Source organism: Acromyrmex echinatior, chromosome 3, assembly GCF_024713525.1.
Source record: "Acromyrmex echinatior isolate Ae372 chromosome 3, ASM2471352v2, whole genome shotgun sequence".
NCBI lineage: Eukaryota > Metazoa > Arthropoda > Insecta > Hymenoptera > Formicidae > Acromyrmex > Acromyrmex echinatior.
In genome coordinates this window covers 22,671,775-22,693,369 of record NC_141854.1, presented here as the reverse complement: position 1 = coordinate 22,693,369, position 21,595 = coordinate 22,671,775, and the positions used below count along the sequence as shown (strand labels likewise).

Here is a 21,595-nt window from a genome sequence, read left to right as displayed (position 1 = left end):
TACACGTTAAAAATAATTATTTCAGCAATTACCATTCTAACAAATTCGTAAGTATGTTGTACCATCTACTTATAGCAAATTCGGTTGAGCGCACAAATGTACATTACATACATATTACAATCGTTGTACACTGATTTAATCTGGTGTAAAAATGAAATGTAAATATTTCGAATTATAAAACGCATATTTTACTTGACAGCATAATAAAAGTATTGAAGATTTCACGATTTAATCTATTTTATATTTATATTAAATACACATGTTTACGTCAATTTATGTATGACTTTAATATGCATCAATGCACACTGGATGTGTCTAATCAAATTCTCTAGTAATTTGGCTTTCAAATCAATTCAAGTCGACTGAGCAGCAACAGGATGGTCGATAACCCGGGTTGGAACGTTGATGTCGGAATGTAGTTTGCGATGATGTGCCGTCATGCTGTTATATTGCGTGAAATATTGTAGGCAGATATCACATTTGTATTGTTTTTTGCTTGTGTGAATAAGCTTATGCATCTTGACACGTGCGTATTTCGCGAAATTTTCGGACATAACATGCACTGGTAGGGTCGTTCGGTATATATACGTTCATGTCGCTCTAATGTTTAATTCGACGCTAATATTTTATCGCATTGGGTGCACAAGAACTTCGACAAGTGCAGGCTCATGTGACTGCGAAGGCTGAGATAAAATTTTTCTATTATTTCGGCGCGGATTTTTGAATTCCATGAATGATCACACGTTTGTATGTAAGGTATGATTTCTGTAAGCTGTAATAATCATGAATGAAGTTTTTAATATCAAGTTCTTCGCTAACTCACCTTATAACAGTTGTGATCCTCGAGATTATAATTCGACATAAATCTTTAGACGCAGCACTGTTCGCAACGTTGAAAGTCGCGCTTGTGTACCCGTCAAATATGAGCATCAAATAAAACTTTCAAAATCAAGCCATATAGATCACAAATATGTGTGACGTCACTGTGAATCTGCATGTGATTATTCATATGCGACTTGCGTTTTCTCGCAAATCGTGCAAGGATGTACATTGGTATGCTTCACTGTTTTTTTTATATTTACAAAGCAGAAGATAAGTCACATGGCATATAGAATATATCGCACGCACTTTTCTTTTTCGTTTTCAGTATTAATCATAGTATTTCTACGTTTTCATCATATGCTTTTTGCAATATTGTTTCCTTTTTCTTCTTTTGTTCGATTATTAAGTTTCCTATCGTTGAATTCGATTCTATTTCTAGCGAATAATTGTACACCTCGGATTTTTACTCGCTAAACTCATTCTTGAAATGTTTTCCCATCTCTCCGAATTCGAGAATTCTGTAAGCAACAACAATAATTTTTCAGCATTCATATTTAAACGCAGTCATATCATCAAGACATTGATACATACACATGACATGGATACTTTCTCTTCTTCCAAAGTTTCATACGAGAATGACCCAAGGACTAATTTGGCAATTTATATAAACGTTGGAAATAATGACGTTCTCTTACTTCAAAATCAAGGAACAATCGACAAAGATAAGATAATTTCAAAGTTACAAACACTATTTTATGTATGAGTTATTTTATTAAACGTATAATAACGAATATCAATGATAACATAAATTTATCGATGCATTTATCCACATTCATACGAGTAAGTCTGAGGTCTTGCCTTAGAAAGAAAGAGAAAAGAGAAAAATAAGGAAAAGAAAACGAATTCGTCGTTCAACAACATTGGCATTATTCGGCTTACAAGTTATCCTTATCTACACTGAAAAAATAGAACAACAATATTCGTAACGAAACACTTTGAGCACGATAGTACAAATATCGTATAATTCATGAAAAACCGAACGGACAAATATCACGCGTTGTTTTGTCTCTTGAGCGTCGCACGGTTTACGCAAACGTTACAACAACCAGTATACAAAAGATATTGTAGAAATTTATCGAGAAGTATCGGGATCAATATCGTGAGTATATCGCTCCGTCAACATTGTCCAACATCAACATAGTGATAGATAATATAATCTATAATAATTCAAAACTTCTTTGAATTTTTGTCTGCTCTGTTGTTACGATATATAAGCAACAACAACGTGTAAGCACGTACTATCGCACTGTTATTATCGTTTAATGTAATCGTCAACGAAAATCGCGTCATCAACAAGAAGTCATTCATAAAACAAGTCAAAGTTCTTAAACACACGTAGACTTCTGATGGGCCGTTAAGTTGCCCTGGCAAGAGAATCCACGATTGCATATCTGGCACACATAAGGTCGTTCCCCGGTGTGTCCGCGTTTGTGAATAGTCAACGTCGATCTCTGTGAGAATGCTTTCGGACACTGGTCACATTTATACGGCTTCTCCCCCGTATGTACTCTTCTGTGCATCCTCAGATTTTCGGAATCGGTAAAACCCTTTCCACAGATGTCGCAAACGTAAGGTTTTTCTCCGGTATGGATCCGCCTATGCTTCTTTAAGTGCTCAGCGCTACTGAGACTCTTTCCGCAGTAATCGCAAAGATACAGCTTTGTCGGATTGTGGCTTTCCTTGTGTCGGAAGAGCGACCTCTTCGTGGCAAGTACGCGGCCACAAATATCACAAGCGGTGCTAGTCACTTTGTTGGCCTTCAGCTCGGGATGCGTGCGTCTGCAGTGTGCGGAAAGCTGTCGTCTCAAGTAGAAGGCATTGTTACAAAGCTGACAGACAAACGGCTTCTCGCCCGAGTGAATGTTATAGTGTTCCTGAAGATCGAGCTTCTTACGAAAACGTTTGTCGCATTCATTGCATTTGAATGGCAGATCCGCTTTGTCCATGTGTCGCGTCATGTGAATGCTCAGAGCCGCCAAAACAGTAGTTTCGTAATCACACTCCTTGCACATGTAACTCGGTAGGAAATGCGTCTTCTCGTGCCTCGTTAAATCACGAAACAACCGAAATTTTTTGGGGCAATGTTTGCAGGGGAGATCACCTACTGTGTGGCGCAATAAATGTTTCTGATAGTTGCTCTTGTGTCGGAAAACTTTGTTACAAGTTTTGCAAAGAAACTCTAGCTCAGGCTTTTCTTTCTTCACCTTTTTCAATGATGCGATACGATCGCTCACTCCTGAAGAGTTGCTTTTGCGACTGCTTTTACGTACCGAATGCGTCTTCATGTGTTTGCGAAGACTAATACCAGTTCTGAAGATTCGGCCGCATTGGGCACATGTATTCTTCCGCTTACCTTTGTGCTCGATCTCATGATTATCCAACAAAGACTGCGAGGCAAAGAAAACACCGCAGAGTTTACAGTGATACGCCAAAGGAAGATCTTCCTCGTCATCCTCACTGTACTTTACTTCCTGCTTTATGACGTCTTGTTCGGGATTTGTTGAAACTGCTGTCTCGTCAGTGGCATCCACCGGATCCAGGCATTTCGACGAGGACTTCGCAGGTTCGCCATTCTTCTTCACCAGATCAAGTTTAGAGAACATCGGGTAATAGTCTTCAGGAAACTGTAGCTGGTTGTACCTGAAATGGAAAAATTCAGGGGGATATCAGTATCGAATATCCTTGTTATATGGCAACGATCTTTCTTTCATTGTCTGGTCTCGTTGTCTAGCAAATTATTTCTACTCCTGTAAGTAAAATTTCTAAACTTGCGCAAATTTGCAGCTTTATTATGTGATAAATTACGATAATTTGGTTAAAAAATAATCAAAATCGTCATATTACATCTATATATTTATCATATTATATCTAACGATAGAGACATTTAAATATGAAAAAAGTGATGAAACATTTGATAGAGTCATAACTCTGAGTAGCACTTTTTTTATATTAATAATACATTTTTATTTATATTAATAATATATAATGCAGGAATATATATTCAATATAAAAAAAATAATTATAGCTCTTACTATAATCCGTATAAAATAAACAATGTTACATACATCTTTTTTGATATTTCTGTTTGTTATTCTATCGACATTTGCTATATTTACGATTTTGTTCAATCATTTTTTATGTAAATATATTAACTTCTTATAATAATAATCTACTTTATAATACACACACACACATACACACGCGCGCGCGCGCACGCACGCATGCACGCACGTTGCCTGTCAAAGATAAAGAGAAAACTTCATGTCAAAATCATAGAAAAACTTTGCAATACAATTTTTAATGAAATTAATTTGTTTAAGGTTCCTAATCATGAATAATAAATCTTTAGAATTCAATCAATGATATCAGAAGCGAGAAAACATAATAAAAATTCAGTCATTCATTTTTTAATAAAATCAAATTTAAATATCATATACTTACAAAATATTCGAAAAACTCCTTTTATTTTGAAATAAAATCATATTTATGTGAATTGATATCAATTCGACATACAGCTTGTTTTATTTTTTTACATAATTCAATTGCAAATATATAGTTATTTATTAATTACTAAAACACAAGTTTTCGGTCTGTTTTATAAATCTGTTCTATCAATTGCGAATGTTGTTTTATTAAAAAATACGTTTTAATATAATTTACAAAAGTTTTTGTTTGATATTTTATCGCTTTTCTGACGCCACAATCCAAGATGGCTGCAATGAGTAGATACAAGCTTTAATACATTGTAAATAGTACTTCAATAAATCAATAAAATAAAAAATAAAAATAAGAGATCAATATATCAAAATATGTCAGATATCACATGATAATATCATATTATGATTCCCGCAAAAAGTATTAACATTAAAAAATTGTATCATATAGCACTGTGGACGAGCATCGTCAAAATAAATGTAGAATAACGGCGTTTATTAATATCGTTGCACTTTATTTCATCGCTTGAATCCATAAGTCTGATAATATCACTACACAATAATGTTTTAAACACGAGATGCAATGACAATTGACACAGTATATAATAGAAACAGATATAAATTATATGACTATGTCGATTGCATCATCATTTCATTAACCATGTGTACTTTATTATGAGCATTAAGCAATCCCCTAGACACAAATGATTTGCTGCAATAACTACATTGATATGGTCTCTCACCGGTGTGATATCGTTTATGTATAACGAGAGTCGAATGTTGCGTGAAAGATTTTCCGCAAGCATCACACGAGTACGGTTTCTCGCCGGTATGAGTTCTTTTATGCACGACCAATGTCGTTCTTTTGTGAAAAGCCTTGCCACAAACATCGCAGACAAGAGACTTCTCCCCGCCATGAAGACGCAAATGGTCCTGAAGGGATCCTTTAGATGAGACGGATTTACCACACAAATGACAGTCGTATTTGTTCTCGCCGGTGTGTGACTTGACGTGGACTACCAACGAGTTCTTGTAAGCGAATATCTTGCCGCAGAACTCACATTGATGCTTCACCGGTTTGAAGTTCGGATCATGAATTTTCAAGTGCCGCGCCAAGGTGTGATTATTGGGAAAAGACTTGTTGCAAGCAGTACATACGTGTTCCTTGGCGCCATGCTTCACATTCATGTGTCCGTGGAGCTCGGCGTTCGTGAAGAAGCCCTTGTTACAAATCTCACAGTGTGTCGTATACTTTTCGAAGTGACGCTTGTAATGAGTAGCTAACTGAGAAGCTTGTATAAACGCGTGACCGCACACATCGCACACAAAATTTTTCTCGTGAGTGTGAATTCGCTTGTGCACAGCTAAAGTATTGGTTCTCTTGAAACACTTGCCACAGACGTCACATTGATAGGGTCGAGCGTCACTATGTGCCACTAAATGACCTTCAAATAAGTTCTTCGATCTAAAAAGCTTCGTACATATGCTACATTCATAAAACGTTTGTCTGTTGAATTGTTTTTTCATGCCTGAATAATTCTGATGAGTAATTCCTCCGTTTGCAGCTTTTTCAGATTCTTTTTGCGTCAGTGGATCTTCGGAAAGCTCATGTCTCAAATTTATATTTTTGTATTGAACACTGCAATCTTCTTGCTTTATATATTTTTCTTCTTTAACGAAAATTGAAACCAACGTAGAATCCGTACATTCATCTATAGACAGTTCATTTTTTACGCACGTCTGTGCTGGTTTTTCATTTCTGAAAAGAAAATGAAATAATAACTATTATAATATTAACTGATTTAAACTGATTACTAATAAAATGAATTCAGGAAGGATTATAATTTTATTTGCACTTATTTATATCTTTCTTCGTTAGAAGTTTGTATATTGATGTAATTTTTAGATATCAAATATATATTTTAAAAAAGCAATGTTTCTTACCTTAAAAAATTTTTATTGCATATTTATAATATGTATATACATATATACATATATCTGTGTGTGTGTGTGTATGTGTGTGTGTAAGAATTATAAAACAAACGTATCATAAATATAAAAAAGTATGTACTTTATTATATTGGTCATATAATGTGTGTAATTAATACTCGTACTATATAACTGTTAGGTAATCAAAATTAGTTTCCTAGTATTGTTTAGAATTAAACAGTAACACAATTTTGTGTGTGTGTGTGTGTGTGTGTGTGTGTGTGTGTGTGTGTGTGTGTGTACAGTGTCCCATAATTTTTTGCCAAGCGCTTTTGTGTAAATAGAACGGACTAAACTAAATCGAAAAGTTCTCTACCAGTCCATTTTTCCAATTTTCACAATAATTAACAAAATTACTAAAAATCGTTAAATATTGGTTTTCAATAATTGTTTATTCAAATATTATCAACTTTACAAAAAAAAAACTGCAAGAGACAAAAACTGCATATTTTCTTTTTATGAAATTCTGAAAATTTTTTCAAAAATTTTTAATATCGTGTTTTCTCATGTTGGTAAAAATAGTTGCCAATATAAGAAAATGCAATATTAAAAATCGATAAAAAAATTTTGAAAAAATTCTTAGAGCTTTATGAGAAGAAAATAAATTTTTATTTCTTGCTGATTTTCTGTAAAGTATATAAGTTAATAGTATTTCAGCAAAAAATTATTGAAAACCAATATTCGATAATTTTTACTAATTAATACTCGATTAACCTTTTTAATGAGATACCCAACTTTTTATTCCAGTATCTAATAACTCAGTATCTAATAATGTCGAGAGCTTTTCAAAACACTATAATAAAGTTCTTTTTCATTGAGTATTTTTCGAGTTACAAGGCTCGAAAGCTACAGTATTACCAATATTAGCATTATGCAAGGTATTCGATCAATGGCTGAAACCTCTTGAATTGTTCAGGATTATGTCCTAAATAACATTTGTCAAGCTCAAGGTCACTAGAGATTATTCCTGTTATTTTCATCTTTACACTAAGAATTAATTTTTATGTGTAATGCCGGCGATACTATAACTTATCAAGCCTTCTAAAATACTAAAAAAAAAATAACTTATAATGTTTTGGAAAGCTCTCGACATAGGCTATTAGAAATAAAAAAACTCTGAAATAAAAAATAGGATGTTCCATTAAAAAAAATCGGCGTAATCTTATCTTGACCTTGATGCCAAAATTAAACTGACAAGATCAGTAAATATTTTAGTAATAGATTTTTTAAACTCCACAACTTTTGTTTGAACACTTTTACGATTGGAATATTTTTACGCAGGACTTATCCTGCGAAGATAAAAGGATGATACAGGTGATCTGAAACACCCAGTATATACTATATATATATATATATATATATATATATATATATATATATATATATATATATATATATACACACACACACGCGCGCGCGCGTTTTTTTTTATTATAAACACACAAATATATATTTAATTATTTTTGACAAAGTATCAAGCATTTTTTTCCATAATATATGCATATCCATTAAATTTGTGAATTTGCAGCTTTATCATGCAATAAATTGGATATTTTGATTAAAAAATAATCAAAATTGTCTTATTATATCTATATGTACATAATTTGTCATATTGTATCTAACAATGGAAACATTTGAAATATGAAAAAAGCGACATGATGAAACAGCTTTTGATAATTGTAACTCTCTGAGAGTAATACTTGTATTTATTGGTCCGGACCAATATATTAATAATGCAGAAATATATTCAATATAAAACAATTAATTATAAATATTTATAAAATATTCAGAAAACTTTTTGTATTTCGGAATAAAATCATATTTATCTAAATTGATATCAATTCGACATATAGTTTGTTTCATTTTTTTTTTACATAATTCAATTGCAAGTATATGATTTTTTATCAATTACTAGAACACAAATTTTCAATCTATTTTATAAATCTATTCTATCAATTACGAATGTTATTTTATTAAAAAATACTTTTAATATAAAAAATAATTTTAATATTAGGTGTTGGAATTAATTCGTAGCGTTTTACAAGTGATGGGAAGTACTTTCATTAATGTATTTTTTAATGCTCATGTGAAATAAATAACATTCTTTCATTAAAAACGCTACGAATTAATTCCAACACCTAATATAATTTACAAAATATATATTTTTTTCAGATATTTTTTTCGCTTCTCTGACGCCACAATCCAAGATAACTGCAATGAATAGATTTTGAAAATTTTTAATACATTATAAATAGCATTTCAATAAATCAAAAAAAAATTAAAGTAAATGATCAATATATCAAAATTAGAGTGGATATAAAGAGATATGCGAATTAGTGTCGCCATTTTATTAGATTAGTGTCCTATCTGAGATATCTATATGATGCAATTCCTCGTCTTAACCTCTTCTTTCTTTAATGCTGTCTTCTTTCTAATTAACAGTAAGGACACTTAATGGCGGACCCAATCAGCATTAGGCATTGGCGCCACTCTCTTTATATCCATTCTAATCAAAATATGTCAGATATATGATAACATCAAATTGCGATTCCTGCAAAAAGTATTAATATCAAATATTTTAATCGTATAACAATGTGGACAAGCATCGTCAAAATAAATACGGCATTTATTAAACATCGTACCTCTTTATATCACCACATCGTACTGCTTGAATCCACGTAAGTCTGATAATGTCACTATACAATGTTGTAAACACGAGATGTAACTGACACAGTACAATGGAAACAGATACAAATTATATAACTATGTCGATTGCATCACTATTTCCTTAAAAATGTGTATTTTATTATTAAGCACTCCACTAAGCACAAATCACTTGCTGCAATAACTACACTGATACAGTCTCTCATACGGTATGACATCGTTTATGTATAATGAGTCGAACGATGCATATAAGACTTTCCGCAAATGTCGCATGAGTATGATTTCTCGGTAAATAATATTTTGATTTAGTTCTTTTATGCTCGATTAATGTTTTTTCTGTGAAAAGCCGCAAACATCGCAGATGTTTTTCACGGGCAGGCTCCCTCCGCCATGATGACGCAAATGGTCCCGAAAGAAGCCTCAGAGACGGATCTCCCACATAAATGACAGTATTCTATATTGTTCGTCGGTGTGCGACTTGACGTGGAATACCAACGAGCTCTTGGAGGCGAATATCTTTCCGCAGAACTCACATTGGTGCTTCACTGGTTTCAGATCATAAATTTTCATATGGCGCGCCAAGATGTCATTAGTGGCGAAAGACTCGTTGCAAACAGTACATACGTGTTCCTTCGCGAAGGCATGCTTCGCTCGCTGTGCTTGTGGAACTCAACGTGAAGAAGCCCTTGTTGCAAATTTCATAGTGTATCTTATACATTTCGAAATGACGCTTGTACCGGTTAACTGGGTAGCTTGTAGAAACGCGTGACCGCACATAGCGCACACAAAGTTTTTCTTCTAAGCATGAACTGATCGCTTGTGTCGCGCTAAAGTATTGGTTCTCTTGAAATATTTGCCGCAGACGTCGCAAGCATAGAGTCGAGCGTCGCTATGTGCCACTAAATGACCTTCAAAACAAATTTTTCGATCTAAGAAGCTTCGTATACATATACTACACTCACAAAACGTTTGTCTGATAAATTGTTTTTTCATACCTGAATAATTCTGATGAGTAATTCCTCCGTTTGTAGTTTTTTTCAGATTCTTTTTGCGTGAATTCTCGGAAACCTCATGTCTCAAACGTACATCTTCATATTGAACACTGCAATTTTCTTTATATATAAAGAAGAGACATATGCCTCTTCTTTAACGAAAACTGAAACCAACGTAGAATCCATACATTCATCTATAGACAGTTCATTTTTTTACACACGTCTGTGCTGGTTTTTCATTTCTGAAAAGAAAATGAAATAATAACTATACGTATAATGTCAACTGATTTAAATTGCTTTACTTATTAAAAATTACTTATTTAAAAAGAATATGCATGATGTGCAGAAATTCAACCGATAACTCGTGGGCAGGTAGAGCGGACTAAACCGAGTTGAAAAGTTCTATACCATTTACAATTTTCACAATAGTTAATAAGATATTATTTACCAAATATTGAATATTCGTTTTCAATAACTTTTTAATCAAATACTATCAACTTTACAGAAAAACAGAGACAAAAATTGTTAATTTTTTTCTCATAGAACTCTGAAAATTTTTTCAGAATTTTTTAACACCATATTTTTTCATGTTGATAAAAATAGTTTCTAATATAAGAAAATGCAGTACTAAAAAGTTAACAAAAAATTCTGAAAAAATTCTTAGAATGCTATATGAGAAGAAAATAAACAATTTTTTGTTTCTTGATTCTTTTTCTGTAAAGTTGATAATATTTAAGAAAAAAATTATTGAAGACTAATATTCAGCAATTTTTAGTAATTAATATCTTGTAAACTATTGCGAAAATTGCAAAATACTACGGGACTTTTCAACTCAGTTTAGTCCGCTCTACCTGCCCACGAGCGTTATCGCTTAAATTTCCGAACACTCCGTATATGTATGTGTGTATATATATATATATACACATACATATACATATATATACATACATACATACATACATACACGCACGCACACACACGCGCGCGCGCGTTTTTTTAAATATACACACATATATATATTTAATTATTCTTCAAACATTTTTTTTCATAATATATGCTTCATTATAACAAATCTGCAAATAAAATATATTAGGTGTTGGAATTAATTCGTAGCGTTTTTTAATGAAAGAATGTTATTTATTTCACATGAGCATTAAAAAATACATTAATGAAAGTACTTCCCATCACTTGTAAAACGCTACGAATTAATTCCAACACCTAATAATTACCATTTACTATAAAATAATAATATATTTTTTTTAATTAAACCAATCTCGTGCTATAAAATAATGCATACTTTTAAAAATGTCTAATAAATATTTATAATATTTGTAATCTTGATATTTTCATATTGACGGTTGTTCCATTGTTTGCTTTCCGTATCCAATTATTATGACGCAGAAAATCTTCATTCTATTAGTATATTTAATATAACTACTGCGAGAGATTCAGAGAGACATATAACTCGTAGTTATCGATGACAATGTATAACAACGAATAAATTTTTAATACATTTTTTATTTTTAATGTTGATGACATTAAAGATTACACATAAATATATATAGCAGAAAATAATGTACGTAAAATATTTACAATAATACATTTAGTAATAATCGATAGTTTAATACATATTTATTACATTATTAAAATATATATAAAATATATTTTTTAACTAAAAAATCAAAGTTTAAATAAATTTTAAAAAATTTAAAAAAAACTTAAAAAGAAAGAAATTATTAATAAAAATTTTCTGATAAATTTCTAGACTGAAATATTCATTGTTGTTAGATAACGGAACAGATAAATACGTTCTTCTGTATGAAGAAAGAGCTATATTTTCAAATTTAAAATATTTTAAAATTTATATCAAGTAAAATAAATTAAATTGAAAAAAAATGCAATTGTACAATATGCATGTCTACTTAATAGTCTATTAGTTCAAGACGCATTTAGCAAAATATAAATATATTAGTAATCTATAAAATAAATCTTAAGTTTTTAACTGCATTATGTATTTCTTTTTTCATGATGATTATCAGTCTCATATCTCTAACAAGAAATTAAATTTTTTTTATACATATTTTGTTCAGTTTTGTTTACTCTGTATTATTTTTCTCCCCACAAACGAATATGTAATTATTCACATTTAAAAATTACAAGATTCAATAATTATGGAAAGGTATACAACTATTATTTATATAATTTAATCATTAAATCTAATACATATAGATATCGTATTTATATCTTTTTAAGTTATGATTACAATGAATGTATATTCTGATGAATATATCAGAACAAACTGAGTTTTTTTACGAGAATATTTACACTGCATACAGTTCACCAGGTGTCCTTTAAACGAATTTGTTTATTTGTTTGATTTTCTGAAATATATATTGAAAAACTAGTCGGTTTATTGAATTAATTTTAAAAATAATTTATATAGAATATAGGGGAAAAATTTATCTTAATTGAGATTTATCTAATAAAAAGTGCAAGATTGGTCAGAAATAGTATTGTGATTTCTTTCTTTATAGTGAACATTTCATTATGCATTCATTTGTTCCATTTGAGATTATAAGATTACATTTCGTCAGAATACGCATTTACTATAACCACCTATTTCTAACATTTTAGATAAATTCATTTTGAATAAATTCATTAAAATTAAAATAAAACAAGTTTGTTAGAACATCCAGTGTATCCGTAGTCTTAATGGCATAATCATCTATTATTCTCACTTTATATTAATATCTTTCAATATATTGATCGTGTATAGTAAGAGAGTACAGATCAAAGTAAAAATTAAAAAGTTCACATTTAACACTAAACGCAGCATCACATGGCAGTGAATGTACGAGCTTCGAAAATGTTTTGTTCACTTGCTTTCATTATGAGATTTCATATGCGAGTTTAATGAGCCCTGTTGCGTAAATCTCTTCTGACACACCTTACATTCATAAGGTTTCTCGCCGGTATGCGTTCTTAAATGTACGGTTAGATATTTCCGTACGCTAAACGCCTTGCCACATACCTCGCAAACGTGTGGCTTCTCGCCTGAATGTATACGCATATGAATTTGCAGATACGTTTTGCTGCTGACAGATTTCCCACACACTTCACATGTAATTTGATTTTCGCCAGTATGTATCTTAAGATGCACTTTTAATGCGGCCTTCCAGTAGCTTTCGAAGTCGCAGATATTGCACTTGTGCTTCTCCCTCTCGCCATGGGATCTCATATGCATATTGAGATATGCAGCGCTCGCATACGGGGTGTTACATATCTTACATATAAATGGCTTCTCGCCGGTGTGAGTGAGCAAGTGCCGCTCCAATGTTTGATTCGTGTAAAAACCTTTGTTGCAAGTCTCACAATGAATCACATATTCTTGATTGTGTTTCTTTTTGTGCAGACGCAAATCATATCCGGAAACTTTTGATACACCACATATGTCACAGGTGAAACGTTTATTATGCTGCTTCAGATGAGTCTTCAAGAACTCCTCGGTCTTGAAACACTTGCCACACATAACGCATTGAAAAGGCTTCTCCTTTTGGTGTGCTTTGATCCTATGTTTTTGCAGTTTCTCGTGATTATCAAAGATTTTATCGCACTCTTCGCAACGATCTTCAGTCTTTGAATTCCTCTCGTGGTCTTGTCTGTGCTTCAAAAATTGTAGCTTCTTGAGCATTTGCTTCCCACAAATTTCACACTCGTAAACTGTCGCACGTTTGCGATTCGAATCGTGTTCAGAAACCTGTTTTAGAATACATATCTCCGACGCTTCTGGTTTGTCGTTCGGATCTTCTATTCTTCTAGGCTTATATTCAATCGTTTCCATAATTATTTCTTGATGACCAATGTGATGATACTCTTCCGCTATAGGTACTTCGTCTTGATATCGTACTAATTCTATATCTTGCAATTCGTCAATTGGATCCAGCTTTATGTCTTCTATGTCGATCTCGTTGCACCTGTAATAAATAAATCTGTCAACAGCGCGAGGAAGTAACAAAGAACTATTATAATATAGTATCAGTTGACAATTGATTTACTTGAGCTAAACATTTTCACACATTCTTGATAAGTTTTCCACAGGAAGCACTTTTATTATACTTATTGAGTCGATCAATTTGCCAATAAATTTGATTATCACTATTCGACTTGATTCCAAAATTAGATAATAACATAAACTTAAGACCGTTTTATAATGCTTGTTAGATTTATAATCATATATGTATATTATATTTTTAAAGTTAAATACATTATAAAACATTTTATTTTGTAAAGTTATATAAAGTTATATAAACTTTACTATTTATATAAACTTTTCTTAACATTTTTATAAATTGTCTAATTTAAAGATACAGTATACATTCTGAAGATACAATTTACACAATCAATATCTCTTTTCTAAAAGCATGATTGTTTAATCAAAATAATTCTTGTTTTTAATCAGAGAGAATTTTGCATTCTTTCTACCAGAATAATTTTCATATATTTTATATTTCGATTAACTATTTTACTCGATTATTAATTGCTGTTAAAAATTTGATCATAAAAGATATTTTACACACACTTTATTTTTCTAATTTATTTCAAAAATCTTATATATTTAAATTAATTATGAAACGATTGAAAGCGGAGTATAAATTATAAATAATATAACAAATTACAGAAGCACATTGAAATTTATTGTATTACATAATGTATACAAGTTAATACAAAGTTCAATTGAAAAAATAAATTTATTTGATCTTATCTGATCAATATTTTAATTATGAATCTAAAAACAAGTATTTATTAACATTGCATGTAACAATATATTAAATAATAGTATAGTTCGAGAAAGTATGTAAATTAATAAACAATAAGATATTTCATTAATAAAATTTAATAACCTTCGTGCAGTTTTTTTAAAACTTCATTAAGTCATGTTTTCATGTATCACTGAATTAAATCCAAAATTAAAAATAAATAATTAACTTCATATTTTCATAACATAACTTAAACTATAATTAATATCACTATTATTCGATTAACTATGCAGATCATATGGAACATATTAAATAAGCAATATTAATATAAAATAATAATTCCATCAATGAATTAACAAAAATTACACTAATTAACATCAATGTTGTGTGATGCAAATATAAAGTCAGTTCAAAAAGAATTATATAAGATTTTGGAGAAAAAATAAAAAAAAAGAACAGAAAAGAAAACGCTTTCATTTAGGATTTTCGTGTCTTCGAAGATGCGCAGTAAGAGTACCCCGTTGAGTAAAACGTTTCTCGCAGATTTTACACTTGTAAGGCTTTTCACCAGTATGAATTCGCCGATGTTTAACCAAATACTTTCTAGCGCTGAACGCTTTGCCACAAAATTCACAAATCTCCGGTTTCTCACCAGTGTGTATTCTCATGTGAGTCTTCATGTACTGTCGTCTGATTAACTTGCCACATACTTCACATGTCACACTGTTCTCACCGGTGTGAATCCACATATGCTCCTTGTAATAACAGTTATAGAATGTTTCAAAACTGCATATATCGCACTTAAATTTCTTCCTCGTCTCAGCATGAATCTTCATGTGATTTCGGAGGTTGACTTGATTTCTAAAGGATTTGTGACAAATCTCGCAGATACAGGGCTTTTCATCGATATGCATGGCCATATGATACTTCAGAACAGCCTTTAAGTAGAAGCCCTTATTGCAAATTTTGCAGAATTCCGTAAACTGCTTGTTGTGCCGCCTGATGTGCATCTTTAGATAATATTCTGAAGTTAGCTTCGCGCCACACATCTGACAAATGTGCGGTGCGCCATGTAATGTTTTGTGCACATTCAAATACTTCTTCTTCTTGAATACCTTATGACACTGATCACACTTAACGGGACCTGCTGACAATTCCTCATTTTTTTCTCGAACCTTCTTGATTTTTTCTGTGTTTTTAATTTTCTTTGTCTTCTTAATTGTTTCTATAACTGTTTCTTTCCATTCCTGTTTCTTTTGTATGTCCAAAAGTTGTCTACATTGTATCCGGCGATGGTTAATCAATTGCAACTTTTTCAAGAAAGTCTGTCCGCATATACTACATTCGTGTTTCTTTTTTTCTGCTTGACGCAACGCTTCTCGGGTTCTTAGTATTGATTGTTCCGTTCTATGCACAATCAAACTGGCTTCTGTATCAAAATCTTCATTGCATGAATCACAGTGGTACGCGGTTACCTCTTGAACAAGAATTGTTCGTGCAAAAGTTTTGTCATTAATCTCTTGAAGAATAACGAAGGCTGCGCTTTGATCTTCCCTTTCTACAAGTTTTTGAGGTACTCTAGAAATCCATTTTTTCGTTCTGAAAAGAAATAAAGAAACAGATTATATTTATAATTAAAAAATAAATGTTTTTATCTCTAAAATAAGATATTTAATCAATTCATGTTACATGTTAGACAATTAGACGATAGACATCATTATATAAGATATAAAATTGTACAGATAAAAGAAAAATTATATAATAAAGCAAATTATAAAGTGAACAAATCAATAAAGTTTATTTAAGTAAAAAGGCACATCTTTTATATTCATTAAAGTCTTGAAGTGTAGTAAGAAATTTAATTAAATATATCAATATAAAATATTAATGTCAATATAAAATATTAAAATCTTGTTACTTACTGTACAATTGGAAAGCTGCGATCTCAGTGACACATCGAGTTAAATATTTCATATATCATACAAATTATTGAAAATCAAAGTACTAAGAAAAAATATATGTAAGTCTAAGAAAAAATAAATAATTTTTTAATTTACATGTTAATCTCTAGAGATATCAAATCATTTATATATATATATATATATATATATATATATATATATATATAAAAAGAATAAAGTAATATAACAAATCCTTCCAAAATATTTGTAAAATCAAATGACTATTAAAAGAATTCAATATTTTACTTATAATTATAACTATTTTTTAAATATTTTATATTCAGACGTTTTCAAAAAATTTTCAAGAATATTTCTAAAGAAATACATTTTATTGGAATAATCGCTTATACAAAAATAATATTAAAATAAAATATAAATTACGTAAAAATAAAAATATTATTCTATGTAAAGTATCACGCAAAAATATCAAACTTTTTAAATGTATAAAACAAATTAACATTTGGAAATAAAGACAATATTTTCTGCCAATTCCTTGTGAAAAATTTGGATTTCTTTTATTGTCAATATCTGAAGTTAAATAATACATGATATAAGAAATTAATGTTCACAAGAATATAATATAATTTAAATACTGCTAATAACAATTGTGTAAAATGCGATGAAGCATAATAATAATAATTCTATATTACTTAACCATTATTCCAATTTTTTTTTATAGAAAAATAGTATAATTATAAAAAATTAAATCTCTAATATTTAATTTATGATTAAGTTATTCCATTTTCAGCTAATCTGTGATAATTTACCTACTGGATAAACAAAAAAGTAAAAAAGTAAGGTGGTCCACCTTTTGGTAAATTCTACCTATTAGATAAATCTGGCAATCCGCGCATGTAATTTGGGTAATCTTGCTATTTACCTAAGGTAAAATTTACCAAAAGGGACAACCCAGTCTAAACAAAGATACTTATAATCAAATGTATTTTTTATTATTACAAGATTATCAAAATATAAATTTTATTTTATCAAAAAATACTTCAATTAAGAATTTTAATTTCATTTCTTTCTTTTGTAAAAAAAAATAAAACTAATTAATAAAAGTCAAACTAATTATATTGTTATTCATAAATGGATATAATTTCACTGGAAGATAAAATATATATTCATAAAGTTCTGTAAAACTACAGCAATTTTTATTAGACACTATCATATCATTAATCGCCAATAATAGATATTCTCAATTTTTATATAATCGTGTATAACTTTCTCTTTAAACAATATAACAATAAAGGCACAGAAAACTTCTTGATTTGTAACAATTAGGCAAATATTATATTCAAAGAGCGTACAATTATTTACACTAGAATATATCATTAATGAATTTCTATAAAGATAAAGACGGGCAAATATCAAATATATAACTATCTGTTTATGTATCATATTAGTATTACAAGTAAAACAAATATAAGCATAAATTTAAAAAATACTGTTACAGTAATAAAATTAAAAAGTTATGGACGGCTTATAAAGCTTATACAGCTTGTGAAATCACTCGCTTTTTCTGATGTTTTGAACATAATAGACAAACCTCAAATCGCTATATGCAAATGTACAAGAACTATTTTTTCTGCTTCGAATTTGTCTTTATTAATTTATTTACGGCAAAATTTAGCAAATCTTTTCATAATTTGATCGAATTTCATAAGGTAATTTATTTTTTTAATAAACATGTATTGTATAGTTAGTTTGCAAAACGTTTTTACATAATTCTTTGATCGATAATTATACTCACATTACTCATCGACTATAATAAAAATTGGCATTATCTTGTAAGTCTTTTAAATTAAACATTATGCATAAACATCAATAATATCAGACTTAGGAATAAGAGAGTACCTACCTCACTTAAACTGAATTAGTGAAAATTTCATTAATGATTAAAACAGAGTAATATAGGACTTCACTGAGAATCAATAAATGTTTCATTTATTTTTTAATGTAGATATTCATACTTTGCTCTTCTATCTCACTGGTTGTGGCTAAGAAAAGTGAAATTAACAATAATAATACACATCCGTGTCATATTTACAAAATTTTTTTATATTTTGAATTGCTATTTTTTTTGAAGAAATTTTCATGTTTAAAATCTACATAACTAGTATTCAAATTGAGAATCATGTATTATGTTCATTTATAATCATAATCGAAATCTGTTACTGTTCATTATTTTCAGCAATCCAATATTACAAAACAATTTCAAAGTGTTTGAACTTTTGTATAAAAATTCCTTAAAAATTTATTTTTGTTGAAAATTTTAAAATTAAAGAATTTCCTAATGCAAATATAAAATAATTTAAGTGAAATTTAAGTGCAAGTAATATAAATAAAGCATATTGAAAATTAGTAGCAGACAGGAATTCTAGAATAGCAGGGTTGCCACAGAAAATGAATTTTAAAATTCCCTGACTTTTCCAGGTTTTCCAGAAAAATGAGAAATTTCCAATAAAATAAAAAATTTTAACATTTAAAATCAAGAATTGTAAGAAAAAATTATATTATTAAAAATGCAAAAGAAACTTAGTAACATAATAAAATTTTCGGGGCAGATTCAAGCCAATGAAAAATAAATTAGTATTGGAAAAAAGAATGCAGTTATGACGAATAAAAGCGATCAAATAAAATTACTAAATAAAATATAAATTTTTATTTTTATTTTTTTAAATCGTTTAGTGCACGAGTTTTGAGCGTATTTGACTATAAACGTCAGATATAATATTTAAAAAATTATAAAAATTATTTGAAATAGAAGCAGTTTAAGGGAATTACGAGCAAAGTTCAAAATTCCAGTCTCTTTTATATTTTCTCCTGATATTTTTCCCAGTTTTTTATCAATTTTAATTTCCTTGACTTTTCTCAGTTTTCCAAATCTGTGGCAATCCTGAGTAGAGGTAGTTTTGACCTATTATTTTTTTATAATTATTTTTTAGATATCTATAGAATAATACAAGGAAGGCGCATTACAATGCAATATTAATAAACTACTTTATTCTGCTGACAATAAGTATTGTTTTCTACTGTTACCCTTATTTTTTTTAATAAAAATTTGCGAAAAGAGAATGTACGTGAATATACGCGGATGTGCATACCATACTTATTGCTAATTCTCAACATTTTACATTATCAAGAAAAAATAATCAATGAAATGTTTTCAGGAAAAGAGAATTTAAAAATAAAATTTCAAAAATTTTCTTGATTCTAAAATTCCATGAATCTCTAATTTTCAAGAATAAAACAGAAATTTTTTGAAAATTGCAAATTTTCGAAACTTTCCAGGTCGTAAATAATATATACTGTATTTTTGTAAATAATATCTTCCAGTAAAATATCATTTAAAAAATACAGTACTAAGTACAACTGCGCTACTATATCTTTTACAACTTTTAGTACTGATATAAACCGATTCCGTTTAGGAAAAATCCTGATTCGATAAATACTTGTTCACATTTTAATCGAGCAATGCTTATTACAAGTATATTTTTCATCTAACATAACATAGCATTACTACTAAAGCAAATTTGTTTTACAATATACTTCCACCAGTTATTTTATAAAATTAAAACGCTCAATGATTTGTGTAAATTGCGAAGTATCTGGCAGTTATTTATATCTATTCTTTGCATATTCTGCTAATATCACTTACGCTGATGAAACATAAAAGAAATAAAGCTTGATTATATAAAAAAAGTATAAGATCTAAACAATCACTGTCCTAACTATAACACTATAGTGACCGTTTCGTACGGCACTGATTCCTCTTCCTGTTGCGAACTTTCTTGCTGCTGTTGCTGCTGTTCCTGTTGTTGTCGAGCGTTTTGTTTCGCGTGCGTTTTCAAGTGCGAGTTCAGCATCGTTTTTGAAGCAAATGATTTATGACAGTATGTACAGGGATAAGGCCGATCACCTGTGTGACCTCGTAGATGTACTACTAACGTAGTCCGTTGGGTAAACCTTTTCTTGCAATGAGTGCATTGATGTGGTTTCTCACCCGTATGCGTGCGACGATGCACGCTCAGGTAGTTCTGCGAAATAAAGCCTTTGCCACAAACGTCGCAAACATGAGGTTTCTCGCCGGTGTGCTTGCGCTGATGCACCGCGAGATAAGTCTTGCTGGATACGGACTTGCTGCATATCGTGCACACGTATTCGTTTTGTGGTCCCGCGTCGTGAGTCTTCATATGCATCAGTAATACTTGTCTCCGAGAGAAACGCTTGTTGCACAGCTCGCAGTGGTGTTTTCTTTGTGGCTGTACATAGTCCGGTTGATGTAGCTTCGAGTGCAATCGTAGACCTTGACGGTAGCGAAATGTGGCGTTACACACGTCGCACTGAAACGATTTTTCACTCGCATGCGACAATAGATGTACCTGACAGTTGCTCTTGCTCTGGAATTGTTCGCCGCATTCCTCACACTGATATTTGTAATTAGACACATTGTGGCACTTCTGGTGAGTGATTAAGTTCTCTTTGCGGGTGGTCACATAGTCGCAGTTGTCACAGCTAAAACAGTCTTCGGCAACGTGTTTCTTCTGATGCTCACGCAGCTCTGATATCGTCATGAAGGTACAGCCACAATTTTCGCAAACTAATTGCTCATCCTGCTGTATTTGTTCTTCCGAATGAGATTCATGCATCTTTAAATGCATATTAAAAGCCTGTTCGCAGATGAAATTGCCGCCACAGAATTCGCATTTCAAGGAACTCTCGTGAGAGAGCGTCGTCTTCCTCTTCGATTGTTTGGGCTCTGCCTGTAACTGCTTCAGCTTGACCGGCTTGATGAAGATCTGCTTGATTACGCTGGACCCGCATTGCTGCCGATCCTGAGGCAGCACCGAGAGTCTTGACACAAAATATCTGGAAAGAAGAGAGACACAAACGGAAGTCAATCAGTGTTCGTT

At 30.6% G+C, this 21,595-nt stretch overlaps 1 protein-coding gene and 1 pseudogene across 18 annotated transcripts in view; both read right to left on the bottom strand.

Moving 5' to 3' along the window:
* Positions 1-21,595, bottom strand: part of LOC105143375 (uncharacterized) — a 72,882-nt gene that overhangs the window by 39,646 nt on the left and 11,641 nt on the right. Inside the window, exon 5 of one of the 17 annotated variants that reach the window (XM_087404644.1) lies at positions 1,574-3,522. The exons of 12 other annotated variants lie outside the window; for them this stretch is intronic. In XM_087404644.1, the coding sequence (XP_087260770.1) occupies positions 2,208-3,522 (1,315 nt within the window). In that variant the 3' untranslated portion in view covers positions 1,574-2,207. Of the gene's footprint in view, positions 1-1,573; positions 3,523-4,398; positions 6,076-11,459; positions 13,936-14,633; positions 16,318-17,168; positions 21,552-21,595 lie in introns of those variants that run through there. 4 more of the 17 variants (XM_087404650.1, XM_087404652.1, XM_087404651.1 and 1 more) reach the window with 4 other exon arrangements.
* Positions 9,069-10,201, bottom strand: LOC147910359 (uncharacterized; annotated as a pseudogene). Its single transcript, XR_015544373.1, has 3 exons — positions 10,179-10,201; positions 9,965-10,113; positions 9,069-9,898 (listed from the first exon to the last, which is right to left on the bottom strand). The product of XR_015544373.1 is annotated as an uncharacterized LOC147910359 (transcript).